The sequence below is a fragment of the Danio rerio genome, chromosome 15 (assembly GCF_049306965.1).
Source record: "Danio rerio strain Tuebingen ecotype United States chromosome 15, GRCz12tu, whole genome shotgun sequence".
NCBI classification, from domain to species: Eukaryota; Metazoa; Chordata; class Actinopteri; order Cypriniformes; family Danionidae; genus Danio; species Danio rerio.
In genome coordinates this window covers 22115810-22133136 of record NC_133190.1, presented here as the reverse complement: position 1 = coordinate 22133136, position 17327 = coordinate 22115810, and the positions used below count along the sequence as shown (strand labels likewise).

Genomic DNA, 17327 nt, shown 5'->3' with positions numbered 1-17327 from the left:
TTGCGTTTTCCATACTGTCCCAACCTTTTCTGATTTGGGACTAGAATGAATGGTAATAAAAGTAGCTTATTTAGCTGAACTTTCATTTCAACAAATAAAGCAGCCCTGCAAAAAACAGTGTACTTTGTACTTTTTCAGTACTTTGTACAGACGTTTGTTTGTTTGTTTGACGCCAATAAATGATTCCTTAATTGCATGTAATAGGATAATTTAGATTTTTTTTATATGCAGTGAATAAAGCTGCCTTTGCGCATGTTGGCCCATAGGTTTGGCCTGAGCTTTGTTGCATTACACCGTTCTGTCCAGCAGGCGTCAATACCATGCAGTGTTTGGACTGAATCATCGTTTCTCCCATCACTTCTTTAAACAGTCTGGAATGTTCTGGGACTCCGTGGATCGATTCTTTTAGAACATTCTGCACGTTTATAGGCTGACTTCAGCAGGGAAAAGTTCCGATGATGTGATTGGCTGCAGTGCTCGGTTCATGTTCTGGACTGTTCTCTGGAAGTGTTAAAACGCATCACAGCTCTCTTCTGCTGCCAGACAGAACTCGTGTGCGCATTTCTCGAGCTGCTACACCACAGGTGATTCACAGACTCGGCAGTATTACTGGTGAGAAGTATTTTGATTTTTAATATTATTGTCATGCATTGAAACTTTAACAGTCATTTATGCATGCTATTACGCTGACTGATACATAAAATTAGCTGCAATCCGATAGTTACTTAGCATCTTAATGGGCTTTTGTTGTTATTATAAAATTGCTATGAAAATCACCATTTCACATAAACCTAATGTCATTGTAAACAGTGAAAGTGAGTGACGCTGTCATTTTCGCAACATCTGCTCGAGGACGAGAAAATAATCTGAAAACAAAAGTTTCATGTTTTGAGCGATGTGTGTTTATGTTAATGTGTTATTCAGGCACTGCAAACATTAAATAGTTTGCAAACATTAAATCAGTTTGCTCACAAACCGTCAATAATTATACGGAATGTTCTCGAACGTTAAGAATTTGTGGTATTTGAACGTTTTCGAAAGGTTTTGCGTGCGCACGCGCTTAATAACGGTACTTTATCCCATTGAATGTTCTGGAAAATCATTCCAGTATCTATAATCGGTCACTTCCAACTCTTAAAATCCTACAATACTTATGGAAATCACGGATGTTGCATAATAGTTTGGACTCATCTCGGAGCAAACAGGGCAAACGTTTATCCAAAGCGACCAGAAAATAACACTGATTTATCATAGAGAGAAAAAAAACAGTGCCAAAATAAAGTTAAATGTGTTCAAGTTAGGAAACAAAGTTTGAAGTTCAAGCTAAAAACGAGATGCATTTTAAATAAAAGTAAATACATTTTTTATCAGGATGCAGTGAAAGAAAGAGTTTTACAAAAAATCAAGAGGTCATTCTAGATCCCTTTTCATGAGTAGAGCATGACATTATATATATCTTAACACTGAAATGGAGGTCTTCAGGGATTTGTATGCAAGTCCGTTAGAAAAGCTAATATAAATAAATACAAAATAACCTTCTGTATCCTACAGAAGAGAAAAGTCAACTACATCTGGGATCATTAGATGAAGGATACATTGAACAAATCTATTGGATTATATTAAATCTTCTTAGATTAAAAATGAAAAAATCTTAATTGCTTATAGTTTAATTTTAAGCTGTCTTAAACAATCATTAATTTTTTTTTCGGCTTAGTCCCTTTATTAATCAGGGGTCACTACAGCAGAACGAATCGCCAACTTATCCAGCATATGTTTTATGCAGCGGATGCCCTTTCCTCTGCAACCCATCTCTTGGAAACATCCCTACATACTCATTCACACACACACACACGAAACTCCCATGCTAACATGAGAACATGCAAACTCCACACAGTAATGCCAACTGACCTATTCAAGGCTCACACCAGCGACCTTCTTGCTGTGAGGCGACCGTGCTACCCACTGCACCACTGTGACGCCTTGTCTTGAATATTGTCAAATATTAAGTGGGCCTGCTGTTCCAGTGACCAATAGATAATGAATATGTTTGGGGAAAACGATTCAGTGTCTAACTTGTGGTGTAAGTATTACTTGGAGAAAATAATGACAATAGTTTTATGTGAGCAGTTTTGATGATCTTTTTCCACAGAAGAATGAAATTCTAATGGTTTAAAATGACTAGGCATGGGCCAGTATAAAATTCTGATATGGTATTGGATAAAAATATCACGGTATTGTAATTACTGATTTAAAATATATTTAAAATCTTTTAAATGTCTGGATAAAAAACTAAAACCTTTTCCCCTTTGAACATAATATATTTTATTTTGAGAAGCATTCCAAATATTTTGGAATAGTAAACAGGTCAGGCTAAATAATTTAAATAATTCTGCTTTCTTCATTAGTTTCAAAAACAGATTTAATCACAATTTAAAACGGCTTCTTTGGATATATTTTCTGCTGGCGAAACTGTTGTCCTAAAAAAAAAAAAAATCTTACACATACCTTAGGAAAGTTATAGCAGAATATTTTGACAATTTTAACACCTTTACTTTTCCAAACCTTGAAAACGGTTATCGTCCCATGCCTAAAAATGACCCTCTTAAATAATGACAGATTTTCTGTTGTTCTGGGGTAGTTTATATATAAAAGTACATTAAATATAAAAGTGATTTATATTTTTCTAAGTAAAACTGTCATCACTGCTAAAAATGAAAGAAGAATCAACTTGAAGGATCAAAGTCTTTCCTCTCTGCTTGAAGAAGAAGCATCTTTTAACACAGGGACAGCTGAAGCACTCTGTGTGGTGGTTCATGTAGGCCACAGGATCATCTGATGTCTAGTGTGCCAGAAACGCATTAGAGTAAACAGTTACAGTGCAACATATAAACAAAGCATTGAGCTATCTTTAGAAAATTAAACAAACTTGTATGCCATATTTGGTTTGAATGCTCATAATGTGTTCCATCATGAACATTAACTTGTGCCATTATATCTGTTTGTTTGTCAGAAACCATGTCAAAGGGACCAGCAGTTGGCATTGATCTAGGGACCACCTACTCCTGTGTGGGTGTCTTTCAGCATGGCAAAGTTGAAATCATTGCCAATGACCAGGGTAACAGGACCACACCGAGTTATGTTGCATTCACTGACACAGAGAGACTGATTGGAGATGCTGCCAAAAATCAAGTAGCGCTGAACCCTACAAACACAGTCTTTGGTAAGCCATGACGTATATGTTTTAATTTGATCTGTATCAAAGTACTTTAAGGCATGTCATTTCACTCAGTGGCCATTTTTGATACTCCTCTTGGGCATGCATCCAATAGCCCCTTTCACACAGTGATACCGGTAAATATCTGGAAAATTTCCCGAACGACTTTACCGGTATATTCAAAAAAGCACTGTACACACAGGCGAGGACGTTACGGAAATTTTCCGGAAAAGAGCATTCACACATCCATTCCAAAATACCGGTAAATTCTGACATCATTCACCACAAATGAGCTTTAAACGGCTACGCTTGTATTTGTAAACATTTGACTAAATTACAAACTCTGTGGATAATCAATATTGTGAACAACTTTCGCAGGATCACTTTCGCATGTCGAGATGTTCATAATATGTGCGTGTGCAGGCGCTCACAGGCTGTTTCACAGGCACACGCAAAGCTTGAAGGTAAACAAACAACGGCTTATCATAAGCATCTCATCGATGATTATTTACACAGTTGGCATTAAGAAGAACATATAAACGTGATCTGACTAACTTCTAGCAGCTAAATGTGTCTGGAAAAATATTCAAAGGCTTTTATTCTCACAAACCACGCGGACGTAAATGCGCCTGACTGTTGTGATTGGCTAAAGCAGACGTCTCACATCAGCATGTTCTAGACGTGCACGCGCTTATTACGGGAATCTTCCTTCTGCATTCACACAGCGCAGCATTCCGGCAAATTGCCGGTAATGTTACAACTTCTCTTTCCGGAAAATAGCCAGAACGAATTTACCGGTATTTTCAAAAAGGACCTGTTCACACATACAACCTTTCCGGAAAATTGCCGGAAAGGTCTGTATGTGTGAAAGGGGCTAATCTCTTTGATTGGGAAAAGATCAAAATTCTCAAACTTTTTTTTTTCTGTTTGCAGAACTTAAAATTAAATTACAATTTTTGGAATCACTAATACAATTTAACAACTTCTGTCACAAATTTTGTACCTAATTAAAAATAAATAAATAAATAAGCGATTACGGATTACAAAATCAGAAAACATTTGTTTTTAAGTGTAATTGGTCTGGTTGGTTCAAGCTTTATGTGTCAGGGTTCGAGGTTTGTAGAAAAAGGAGTGAGGACCCAATTGCAGAGTGAATGGTTATTTGTTATCAATAAAATAAAATGCAAAATAAACAACCCAGAGGGGGAAAACATTAATAAAACTAATAAACAATCAAAACAAACTAGGATGGAAAGACTGGCAGGGATCAGGACTGGAACAAGGCAACATACAACGAGACAAGGCAACATACGATGCTTACTGGCACAGGACAGCAGACATGAGGAGATTATAAGCAGAAGTAAATTGACACAAACAGGTGAACATGAGAAACTAATAATGGGTTAACAAGGAGGGTGGGACTAGACAATAGACCGGAGAGTACATGACACAAAGAGACAACACATGCCATGCGCTCACGTAAAACAAGACTAGAACACTCAGCCAATGAGAGAACTCATTAACCACGCGTTCGTATGACAAGTCAAACAACACTGAAGCACATGACAAAAGCATGTGATCACAATGTAAACACTGAGGCACGTGCTTTGACCACAGATGCAAGACACGAGCACACTATAGATGAAAACACCTTACTGTGCGCTCACACATATGCAAGACGGAAACGCTGAGAATGAAACAGCGTGATGCCGACAGAACAAACACAAACACGAGTACAAGAGCATGCGTCCCAGGCACGCACAGAGCCTGCACGCCCGCATCAAGCAAGAGACACATTCAATGACAGAAACAGGACAAGACAGAGCTAGTGTCCGGCCTCTGCCACCAAAACAAGAATTTACAAGACCAAAGTGGCAGAACCCTGACATTATGTAGATATATTTCTACAGCAAAAAAAATCTCACCCCACACACACAGATATATTCATCTGGAGCGGTTAAAAACAGTTTAAACTGTTAGTAATTTTATTAATATTATTATTCTTTACAAAGGACACAATAAATAGTATACACTAAAAAAATAATAAAAATTTAAATAAATTAGCCTATTAAAATGAATAGCTATTATAAAGAAATTGAATCAAGTTATCAAATCTTCAGTGTATAATTCATTCTGATTAAAGATCAGCAAATTAATCTGTCATTTAGTTTTTTTGTTTGATGACATTTAAATAACAGAGGTGTCACTTTAAAAATGCACAAATCTATTATGAAAGCATTTGATTGCTTTCCTAACTTTTTATAAATATTTAAGACAAATTAGCTGTGTTGATGACAGTACTGTAAGGAACTGTAAGGAAATTATTTGCTGAGATTCCAGCGCATTTGCTGACTGCAGAGGGTTTACAACATTAAAGCTGTAGAAACTGTTTTAAAGAAGAAATGTCTGTACCGAGCCATTACCATGGATATTCATCAGTTTATATTGATTGATGATTGGCTCTTTTACCAGAAGGTAGGGCCCAAAACTGTAGAATACACAAGACATGTAACTCGTTTAGTTTTGAATGGGGAAAAGTGTTATGTCAATATGGCAAATGAAGTATTGTCTTCTAGTAAAGTACTTATAATGAACTCTCTGATGTCAGCTAATGTACTGTAATCTTAGTGAACACTTGCTTTACCGGCATCTTTTCAATGTAATTCTTCTTTATTTCTATAGCGCTTTTACAATGTAGATTGTGTCATTGCAGCTTAACATAGAAGATTGTAGTAAATTGAAACAGTATCTGTTCAATTTTCAGTGTTGAAGTTCAGTTCAGTGTGGTTTAAAATTCACTGCTGAGAGTTCAAACACTGAAGAGCAAATCCATCGATGTGCAGCTCAACAAGTCCTGAAACATGCAAGCTAGTGGTGACAGCGGCAAGGAAAAAACTTCAACAATTGTGAAGAAAAAACCTGAAGTGAAGTGAAGAATTAAAAAACCTCGAGAGAACTCTTGAGAAATATATCCACCTAAAGCTTGAAATCTCTACTTGTAGCAAACATTAAGCAAACTTCACTTGCAAACAAATGTTTTCTGGTTTTGTAATCTATATGAAAGGTAAGCAAGGTACATTCGGTGCTGTCTAATGTCATAAACTCCCACCTCTACTATTCAAATGCAAATTACATGACAGCAACTACTTGAACACCACATAAACGTGAACAAAGAGTGCATTGTGCCAAGAGTGTCATTTTGGTAGGAGATTTGCCATCAAGACCAACTTGGTCATTACTTCAAATTTGGAATTACTTCAAATTCAGAATGTGGTCGAATGTGGCATATTTCAGAGGATGAAATTGTTTAACATGTATACAGAAACGGCCATAAAGAAGGTTGGTCTTGTAATCTTGTTCTTTTGAGTGTGGATGTACATTAGCTTATGCAACCTTAAAAAAATATTTGCGTGTGTGATTCAAACATTTGGAAACAAAATTTAAAATACAGTCATTCAATTGTATTGTTGGTGGAAATATAGGATTCAGTGTTGCCAGATTGGGTGATTCCTGCTGAATTGGGTGGTTTTGAATGTGATTTTGTGGGTAAAAAATGGCATGGGCGGCATAGTTCACAAAGTTTGGGCGTACATACTGTAGTAGGTGGTGTAATCTACACAACAATATGTGCAGTGAGAGGAGGGCACTGGTCGATGTGATCTGGTTATGTTGTGGTTCTTTCACTGCTGGCGTTGGTTGCTGTATGATTAAAAAATAATGACAGTTAAAGTAACCAGGTTATTTTAATTTTAAATAAATGAAAAGTTAAATAAAATATTAATTTAATATTTTGGGCAGTTTTTAGTGTGTTTAGGTGGGCTTTGAACAGCTTTTGGGCTGGAAAAATTCAGCTATATCTGGCAACACTGATGGGATTAAATCCTAAGCTTGGAAAACAGGGTTCTGTTCTTCGTACCTCGCTTAAATGATCTAAGATTATTTGGCAGATCCTGGATCTTTTAATCTTGATAACTGATCTCTCGCTAATTTGGTTCTTCAAACAAGTTCATGAATCAGATTAGAATGTCTAGATGAACTGATCTGAGATCGCTGCGTGTGTTGTGAAGGACAGATCTATCGATCCTCGAAATCATGATCAGCAATGCAACGATTGGCTGACGGCACAGCAGCGTAATGACATCATCTGATTAATATTCAATTATCCATGTGAGCAAAATTACATCAAATTAGCAGTAAACCGCTTGTTAAATATGACACGCAATAACCTAACACATTTGTTGTGAGCTGCAGGCTTTACATTTTCATGTGTTAAGAGTATTCATCATGTATTTCAATGCAAATAAATGTATTTAGTTCTACATTTAGAAAAGATTTTCTTTATTATAGTAGCCGTTTTTTAATCGGTGTAAAGAATAACTGGTTGTTTACAAAAGCATTTTCATATTGGTAAAGGCGTCTGCAACTTTTGTGAAGCATCAAATCACTGGCATATTAACTATCAAAACATGTTTATGACTGCATAAATGTATTATTGCTTTAAAAAAAGTCACATATTGTGCATTTCTATTATACACAATTTGTACTAAAGCGATCTAAAAAGTTCATATCAATAAGTTTTCTCTTTGCACCACCAGGTGGCAGTCTTTGTACTTTCATTTCTAGGGTGCAGATTGCATACGTTTTATTAATATGTATAATTTTATTTATTTTTTTAATGACTATAACTTTATATATATATTTATATATATTTAAAAAATATGTACCATTTTCCCAAGTGTATATAATTACTACTGTAAGAAAATATCAGAATTCGGAACATACTTTCTGTATTATCTTTGCTTGAACAAAGCCGATCTAATCCGGTTTATATGAATTGAACCTGCTCCCGATCAGGTTTGACCTAGCAGAACTGTTGCTATGACAACATCTCTCGGATCAGCTTTGAAGAACGAAACGATCCTGGATCGTGTCAAATCGTCAATATCCAAATCCAGCTAACTGAGTAATCCATTTATGAAGAATGGACCCCAGTTTTGGAAAATTTGATGCTTAAACATTCAAACAGAATGCCTAGGAGAATGCTTGACAGACGTTTCAAACATGGTGAAATTATTTACTTTGTTCACTAGGTAGCCATAACAACTGTTATATTTTTCCCCCATGCAAAACTTTTCGAGTGACACAAATTGTGCATTCTATAGTCTTTGTCTGCATTTTTTGTGTAAATGACATGTTTGTTTTCATGTATTGTGACATTGAAGTGCTTGTGTTTATTTAATGGATGATGTTGTTGCTGATTTTGTTTTCAACATTTGTTTTTCTAGATGCTAAAAGGCTAATTGGACGGAGGTTTGATGACGCTGTTGTGCAGTCAGACATGAAGCATTGGCCTTTTACTGTTATAAATGACAACTTGCGCCCCAAAGTTCAAGTTGAATACAAAGGGGAGACAAAGACATTTTACCCAGAAGAAGTTTCTTCCATGGTGCTCACAAAGATGAAGGAAATTGCAGAGGCATACCTTGGAAAAGTAGGTTTCTGTCAAATACTCAGAGACCGTAATTGTATACAAACACCTACATTTGTAAAGTTCTGCTATGCTCCTGCAGGTTTAAAGAGGTTGATGTATTCAGCCTGTCAAAATTGACACATGAAGCAGTTTATTAGTGCATGAAAAAGGCCTGTTTGAACAAGAAAACATTTGTGGGGGGAAAAGTGTAGAGGGAATCCAAAAGCAGCCCAATGTTACATTTCACAGAAGACATAAATTTGTGTTCACAGACCATCACCAATGCTGTTATTACTGTACCGGCTTACTTCAATGACTCTCAGCGCCAGGCCACAAAGGATGCTGGAACTATCTCTGGCCTCAATGTTCTGCGTATTATCAATGAGCCGACTGCCGCTGCCATTGCCTATGGCCTGGACAAGAAAGTAAGAAAGTTAGATTTACTACACAGCAAATTACAGTAGTAATTGTGTAACATAACTGATTAAGGTATTCCATTACTAGGTTGGTTCTGAGAGAAATGTCCTGATCTTTGATCTTGGTGGCGGCACTTTTGATGTGTCCATCCTTACTATTGAGGATGGCATCTTTGAGGTCAAGTCTACAGCTGGAGATACTCATCTTGGCGGAGAAGACTTTGATAATCGCATGGTCACCCATTTTATCTCTGAGTTCAAGCGCAAATACAAAAAAGACATCAGCGACAACAAGAGGGCTGTCCGTCGGCTGCGCACAGCATGCGAGAGGGCCAAACGCACTTTGTCCTCCAGCACTCAGGCCAGTATTGAGATCGACTCTCTTTATGAGGGAATCGACTTCTATACGTCAATCACCAGGGCTCGTTTTGAGGAGCTTAATGCAGATCTCTTCCGTGGCACGCTGGATCCGGTTGAGAAATCTCTCCGTGATGCTAAATTGGACAAGTCTCAGGTTCATGATATTGTCCTTGTTGGAGGGTCCACCCGTATCCCAAAGATCCAGAAGCTTCTGCAGGATTTCTTCAATGGGAAGGAACTGAACAAGAGCATCAATCCTGATGAGGCTGTTGCGTATGGAGCAGGTAATTAAAACTTACTTTATTCTGAGTGCCCTATTTCATCAGGGATGTGCTTTCGTATTTTCAGAGTTTAATGGGGCAGCACCTGTAATTTGTGCAAATCTGAACTTTTTTTAAGGGGATGAGGGCAGGGTGGTCTCCATCTTCAAAGCAGACAATCTCCTTCATTCTGGACATCTTTCAAGGGTGTAATTGTAGACCTACCTATGTTACTGTGTATATAACACATCGATATTGTGTAGTTCTATTATGTGATGAAGCCACTGACAATATGTAAGATTATGAATGCATGTGGACATTTTTTTCCCTGCTCACATTTGCATGTAATGACCACATGCGCTCTACTGTATGTACATTATAAATGCAGGAAGCACATTTGTTATTATTCTCTGCTAGTCATCTGTCTTCATGTGTTTATTAATTCAGTGCTACAGCCTAGCACCTCAAACTTAATACTTATAAAGTGTCATAAGTTTAGATGTTTTACAAATTTATAAAAATATAATTTATAATTAAACTTTTAAAAACAGGGCTGAAGAAAAGAGTAAGTAATAAACTCTTATTAGTGATGTATGATTTTTTTTTTTCAGGGTGGAATGTTAAAGTATGTAAGGCTACTTAATTTAACTAGACTTAATATTTTTACAGTTCGTATTGTTGACTGACTAGTTGTTTATTTGTCACGTTGAAATAAAGAATCGACTAAATTACAGGTAAAGTTATATTCTGTGGACACAAGAGAACTAACTGAGTTTGTGGCACCATCTAGATGTGTATGGATTTGTCCCGATATATAGGTAAAGTATACAGTGCATCCTGAAAGTATTCTTAGCGCTCGCTTTTGTCACATTTTGTTGTTACAGCCTTATTCCAAAATAGATTCATTTATTTCCTCAAAATTCTTCACACAATGCCCCATGATGACAATGTGAGAAGTTTTTTTTAATTGTTGCAAATTTATTAAAAAGAAAAACCTGAAAAATCACATGTACATAAGTATTCACAGCCTTTGCTTAATACTTTGTTGATGCACCTTTGGCAACAATTACAGCCTCAAGTCTTTCTGAATATGTTACCACAAATATTTTGTCTTTGGGAAATTGAGCCCATTCCTCTTTGCAGTACCTTTCAAGCTCTATCAGGTTGCATGGGAAGTGACGGTGTACAGCCATATGTCACATTTTCAGATCTCTCCAGAAATGTTCAATAGGATTTATGTCTGGGCACTGGCTGGGCCACATTAACTGAGTTGTAGTGAAGTCACTCCATGCTATGTGTCATTGTCCTGCTGGAAGATGAACCGTTGCTCCAGTCTGAGGTCAAGAGCACTCTGAAGCAGGTTTTCATTCAGGATGTCTCTGTACATTGCTGCATTTATATATCCCTCTATCCTGACTAGTCTTCCAGTTCCTTCTGCTGAAAACATTCCCAAAGTTTGATGCTGCCACCACCATGCTTCACTGTAGGGCTGGTATTAATTTTAGTCCAATCAGACCAGAGAATTTTGTTTCTAATGGTCTAAGAGTCATTCAGATGCCTTTTGGCAAACTCCAGACAGGGAGTGGCTTTTTTCTGGCCACTCTACCTTACAGGCCAGATTGAAGGATTGCTGCACTGTAAAGTTCTCCTCTCTCTGCAGAAAAACACTGGAGCTCAGACAACATGACCATCAGGTTATTGATCATCTCCCTGACTAAAGCCCTTTTCTCCCGATCACTCAGCTTAGATGGCCAGCCAGCTCTAGGAAGAGTCCTGGTGGTTCCAAACATCTTCCATTTACGAATGATCGAGGCCACTGTGCTCATTAGAAAATTCAGAGCAGCAGAAATTTTTCTGTAACCTTCCCCAGCCTTGTGCCTCGAAACCATAGATGTATACACTAGATGTCGCCTGGCCTATTGTTGTCTATTGGACGGAATGCGTCAATAGCGCAGCCATCTTGCTACAGGGCAGCGCTCCTTTGAAATGAATGCGGGACCAAGGTACAGTGGAGGACTGTGGCCATCCAAAGCCAGAGATATAAACATATACACATATATCTATGATCGGGAGTTTTCCTGGATGTTAGTGTGTAATTTTTTTTCTAATTACGAAAATTATAATTTTACATCACTTTTCTACATTGATGGATCAGTGACCGCACGGGCATTCCTGACAAAAAGCTTGTGTTTGTGTGTACAGAAATGTACTATCCACCCTCCCTGTTAAATTTAATATAATCCGTGTCCTGAAACACAGCTCCTCTCCTGCTTTCACTTCTCATACTGATGGAGGGAGCGATTCGTTTGTGAATGTATCCCCCGAACGACTCTTTCACTAACGTTATCCGACAATAATACAAGTTTCTGGTAGCGCAGCATCTCGTTGTCATATTTCTTTTGCATTATTTGCTGATTTTATTCAACAAAACTAGTATAAGCCGAGTGTTTAGTGCGAGTTGGAGCTGCTTTGCCTTATGGTGAATGCAGTAAGTGACTGTCATCATCAATAACGTTACCTGATTAGCACAAAAGTTCAGAACATTCAAAAACAGAAAAAAAACTAATATTACCTATGAAATGTTCTGCCTTTGTGCTTTGCTTTCTTTGTTTGCTCGTTACTACACCCGTAGACAGCGCTAAAGTCCTGCATCTTCACGTAATAACACTGTCTTGACTAGTGCGGTTGAATGACATTTGTCCTGGGAGCACTGTACCAATGTGGCGGCGCTATTGACGCATGCTGAGGGTCCCTATGCATTATCTAGTGTATATATCTATGTCTCGAGACAATCCTGTCTCAGAGGTCTACAGACAGTTCCTTTGTCTTCATGCATGGTTTGTGCTTTGACATGCACTGCCAACCGTGGGACCTTATATAGACAGGTGTATGCTTTTTCAAATCATGTACTATCAACTGTATTGACCACAGGTGAACTTCAATTAAGCTGCTGAAACATTTAAAAAATGATCAGTGGAAACATTTGGAAGTTAAACAGTGGAATGTTCCTGAGCTCAATTTAGAGCTTCACGGCAAAGGCTGTGAATACCCATGTACATGTGATTTTTCAGGTTTTTCCATTTTTAATAAATTTGCTACAATTTAAATTTTATTTGGAGGAAGTAAATGAATTTAATTTAATTTAGAATAAGACTGTAACATTAAAAAAATGTGTAAAAATTGAAGCACTATGAATACTTTCTGGTTACGCTGTAAGCCTATGAAATATTACTTAGGTCATTATTAAACTGAAACATTTCAACTGAAAAATCCAACAATGAAATTTAAACTGTGTGGCCAATATCAAATATTTATATATTATTATTTTTAGAATTATTATTTCTATTATTTAAAAACACATGCATATATAAGTTTTAGGGGGTTTTATACTTGGCTGATGTTAAGCTGTTTTGACACAGTATACGTTGTAAAAAGCACTGTAAAAATAAACATGAATGGAATTTGACTGTTTTCATCCAGTGCTAACATGTTTCAGTGAATCATTGCAATTGCTTTTCCAGGATTGATAGTGTTCCTGGTATTATGTTTACAAGTGTGTTTCTTTAGGATGTTAATAACAAGAAATGGTTTTTATCTCGGCTGACTAATTGTGCATTTGTGTTGAGATTTTGTTGCTTCCTTCTACTTTTGTACTTTAGTCAGCCTACAGTATGTCATGCTGCATATGAATGAGTGGAAAAGCAAGTAAAGACCTTTTTTAGACCCAGTATACACCTGTATTTTAGTCAGTGTTGTCAACTTGTGATAAGATTGACTAAGAATCTTAATACTTTTTTCCCCACAGCTGTCCAGGCAGCCATTTTGTGTGGAGATAAGTCTGAGAATGTCCAAGACCTGTTGCTCCTGGACGTCACCCCTCTGTCTTTGGGAATTGAGACCGCTGGTGGCGTTATGACCATCCTGATCAAACGTAACACTACCATTCCAACCAAACAAACTCAGACCTTCACCACCTACTGCGACAACCAGCCTGGTGTCCTCATTCAGGTGAGCAGCACCTAATGTCTAATGTTTTGACCCTAGGTTTTTTGCGAGGTTTAACATTTCATTGCATTCTTCTACTGTATAGGTGTACGAGGGGGAGAGAGCCATGACCAAGGACAATAATTTGCTTGGAAAGTTTGAGTTGACTGGAATTCCTCCGGCTCCTCGTGGTGTTCCTCAAATTGAAGTAACCTTTGACATTGATGCCAATGGCATCATGAATGTCTCAGCTGTAGACAAGAGCACCGGCAAGGAGAACAAGATCACCATCACCAATGACAAAGGTAATATGTTTGTGGCTTCTTGGGTGTTTCTTAAAGCATTACTTCACATAAAAAGACATGTTATTCCTGTTAATCATGACATTTCAATTCCCTGAGACCTTTTATTCATCTTCAGAACACAAATTAGGATCTTTTAGATGAAATGTGAGAGCTCTCTTGCCCTTTATAGACAGCAAGGGTTTAGAGACATTCAAAGTCCAGAAAATGAATTAAAAAAATTGTCAAAACATTCCATGTGACTTAAGTGCTTCAATTATAATGAAAACAACTCTGTTCGCCAATGTCCTCAAGATCAGATTAGGTTGTGCTTCCTAGGGGTAGTAAGATTTTTGCATGTTGCGCTGTTGACCCTAATGACAATAAGTTGCATTTCCCATAGTTTCCCATAGCATTTCAGAGCACACCCATCTCTGATGCACAAGGGGTAGACAAAGGTCTCAAGGGATTGGAACAGTAGGATGAGTAATTAATAACAAACCTTTAATTTTTCGGTGAAATAACCCTTTGAATTGAGGGTGTATTCATAGAATTGCAGTTTAGTTTCACAAGCAGAAAGTCTTGTCTTTTGACAGTTGTGTTTATAGAGGTACTTTTGAAAGGAATGCATTACAATATTGAGCTACTCCCCCAAAAAAGTAACTACTGTAAGTGCATTACTTAGTTACTTTTTATGGTAAGTCATGCGTTCTATTACTTTTGCATTACTTTTCCATACACGGCGGAGGTTTGATCTCTTTCAGAACATGCAGGTGTTTTTTTTTTTTTTTACCTTTTTTTATAGAGAACCACACCTTGATTTTCCTTTTAAAAAATGTAGGATAAAATATGTTTTGAGATAAAGATTGCAATAAAGCCCAAGAGTACATAATTACAAATAAAATTTTGAACCTTAAAATGTTTAAATTTCAGCAATTCTTTCGCAGAACGTTAACCATGTTTGGAATAAAAAAAAAAACTACATCTCCCCTGTTTTACCTTAAGACCATTTAAAACAACAGAGTACACAATACATTTTACTATGAATACTGCATTTTGACAGAAGGTATTACTCTATTCTCTAGAGTTTTATCTTTATAAATCACAGCCTATCAATGAATAACTTGTAATGCCTGTTATATTTCGCAAAATTAATAATCATCTTTCTCTATTTCAACTCTTAATTATTAGCTCTAGTCGTCGAGTCTAAGGTTATTGCTAACGTTAGTTTTTCCATATCTGCATTACTTTTCTGACACTCACAACCTGGATCAGCGCTGACATCTTGTGGACAAACCAAGTAATACAAAAATTATTCAATGCATGGTCAAAAGTATCAAGCTCTGTGCATTAAATAAGCAGGTTTAACATAAGCACAAAATAGTTATATTAGCTGCTGATGTCTTTATATAAAGATTTACATTTCTCTATAGCTCTTGGTCCAATAAAGAGCCTAAAAACAAGGAAGATCTGTTTGGGGATTTTTTTTGTTTCACCCTCACATGAAATGAAGGAAGAGTGACTACACTTCTAAATGATTTTGCTATTTGAAAGCCTAACCACTGGTCTCAACTCTTCCAGGACGTCTAAGCAAGGAGGACATTGAGCGCATGGTCCAGGAAGCTGAGAAGTACAAGGCTGAGGACGATGTCCAACGAGAAAAGGTTAGTGCCAAAAACGGCCTTGAGTCCTACTCCTTCAACATGAAGTCCACAGTTGAGGACGAAAAACTCAAAGGCAAGATTAGTGAAGAGGACAAGCAGAAGATCATCAACAAGTGCAATGAGGTCATAAGCTGGCTGGACAAGAACCAGGTATGTCACTTAGCTTTTATGTCTGAGGTGTGTTTATGCATTGGCATTACTCACTTCATGTTGCCATGTCTATTCAGACTGCAGAGAAGGAGGAGTTTGAGCACCAGCAGAAGGAGCTGGAGAAGCTCTGCAACCCCATCATCACCAAGCTGTACCAGGGCACCGGGGGGATGCCAGAGGGGATGCCTGGAGGAGGCTTTCCTGGAGCAGGTGGTGCTCCTGGTGGAGGTGGATCCTCGGGACCAACCATTGAGGAAGTTGATTAATTCATTCTGAGAAAATTATCACTGTTTGGAGCACCTTTATTGTTAAAGTCTAAAAATACTGGAAGCACTTAAGTCTTCTTTCAGTTTGTGCATGTTTATTAATTGTCAAATATTTCAGAGGTGTAATCAGGCCAGTTTTGAGTTGATGTGTAACTCATATGGGCATATTATCAGGTTGATATGTAGCTGTTTTGAGCTGCATGTTTTTATGTTTTGTCAGAAATAGTGCATATGCATATGTTGTGTCTAACATGCACAATAAAGACTTTGCTGTTCACATAGTGAATGCTACATTGTGTTATTGGTTCTTAAAGTAAAACATTTGAAATAAGGTAAAATGTTTATTAAACTGACAATTTCTAAACTCTTCCTCATGCGTTAGGTTTCGCAGGTTGCTGAGGTGCAAAGTTCAAGCTTGGTGAACTGTGACTTGCGAAATCAGATCACTTGACTACTTGAGAACAACCGAGGATCAAAACATGACATCACGACAGAATATCGCATGCTCAAACTCTAAGCTGCGGTCACACTTGACTTTTCTTCCCATAGACTTCCATTCATACGCACACGAATGCGTCATACGGGAAATGCAGGGTCAGGCGTCAAGTTTCGCAGGTTGCTGCGGTGTAAAGTTTAAGCTTGGTGAACTCTGACCTGCAAAATCGCATCACTTGACTGCATAAGACCAATTAAGGATCAAAACATGACCTCTCTGGACAGAAATTTAAAACATGGAGCAATCGCTCGCTTTTTTAATGTCTAATTATCTTGTTTAATCCCACCCCTTTTCGCAGCACTATACGACAGAATTTTGCAAGCTCAAACTCTGGAGTGACCGCAGTTTAAGCCAGATGTTATTGAACGTCCTAAACTTTTTGATTGGTCAGAATTAACGTGCGGGAAAATGCTGATGGATCTCCCACAAGAAAATGGAAAGAAATTGTATCTCTAGTTATAGTATACTATATAGTTTATATACATCACTTCAGACAAACTATACATTTCGAGAATGAAGTGCAGCTGCGGCTTGAAAAAGAATCTTTAATGCATTGCAAATGATGAAGGCGCATCTCAGGTCACCTCAGGAGGAGACGCAAACTAATTAGTAGCTTAACTGCTACATGCTCATCTCTGGAAATATTACCAACGATACATCCTGTAATGTTTTTCCCTCTCTCTCTCTTTCTGTTTAAAATTGTTGGTAAACGCTGACAAGTATTTTTCCTCCACACCCCATAAGATAGGACAGTGCGTCGGACCAC

General features: G+C 37.5%; 1 protein-coding gene across 1 annotated transcript; it reads left to right on the top strand.

Annotated features, from left to right (window-relative positions):
• The first annotated feature begins 327 nt into the window (after positions 1 to 327).
• Positions 328 to 16346, top strand: hspa8b (heat shock protein family A (Hsp70) member 8b). The gene is made up of 9 exons (NM_001200012.1): positions 328 to 612; positions 3011 to 3220; positions 8500 to 8705; positions 8957 to 9109; positions 9189 to 9744; positions 13526 to 13728; positions 13811 to 14009; positions 15567 to 15799; positions 15877 to 16346. Exons 2-9 carry the CDS (start codon positions 3016 to 3018, stop codon positions 16063 to 16065), a joined length of 1944 nt encoding a protein of 647 aa, NP_001186941.1. The 5' UTR covers positions 328 to 612; positions 3011 to 3015; the 3' UTR covers positions 16066 to 16346.
• The last annotated feature ends 981 nt before the right edge of the window (positions 16347 to 17327 follow it).

Coding starts and splice junctions, on each gene's coding strand:
- hspa8b (NM_001200012.1), top strand. CDS start 3,016: ATGTCAAAGGGACCAGCAGTTGGCATTGATCTAGGGACCACCTACTCC. Junction 9,110..9,188: donor CCTATGGCCTGGACAAGAAA/GTAAGAAAGTTA, acceptor TTCCATTACTAG/GTTGGTTCTGAGAGAAATGT. Junction 13,729..13,810: donor AGCCTGGTGTCCTCATTCAG/GTGAGCAGCACC, acceptor TCTACTGTATAG/GTGTACGAGGGGGAGAGAGC.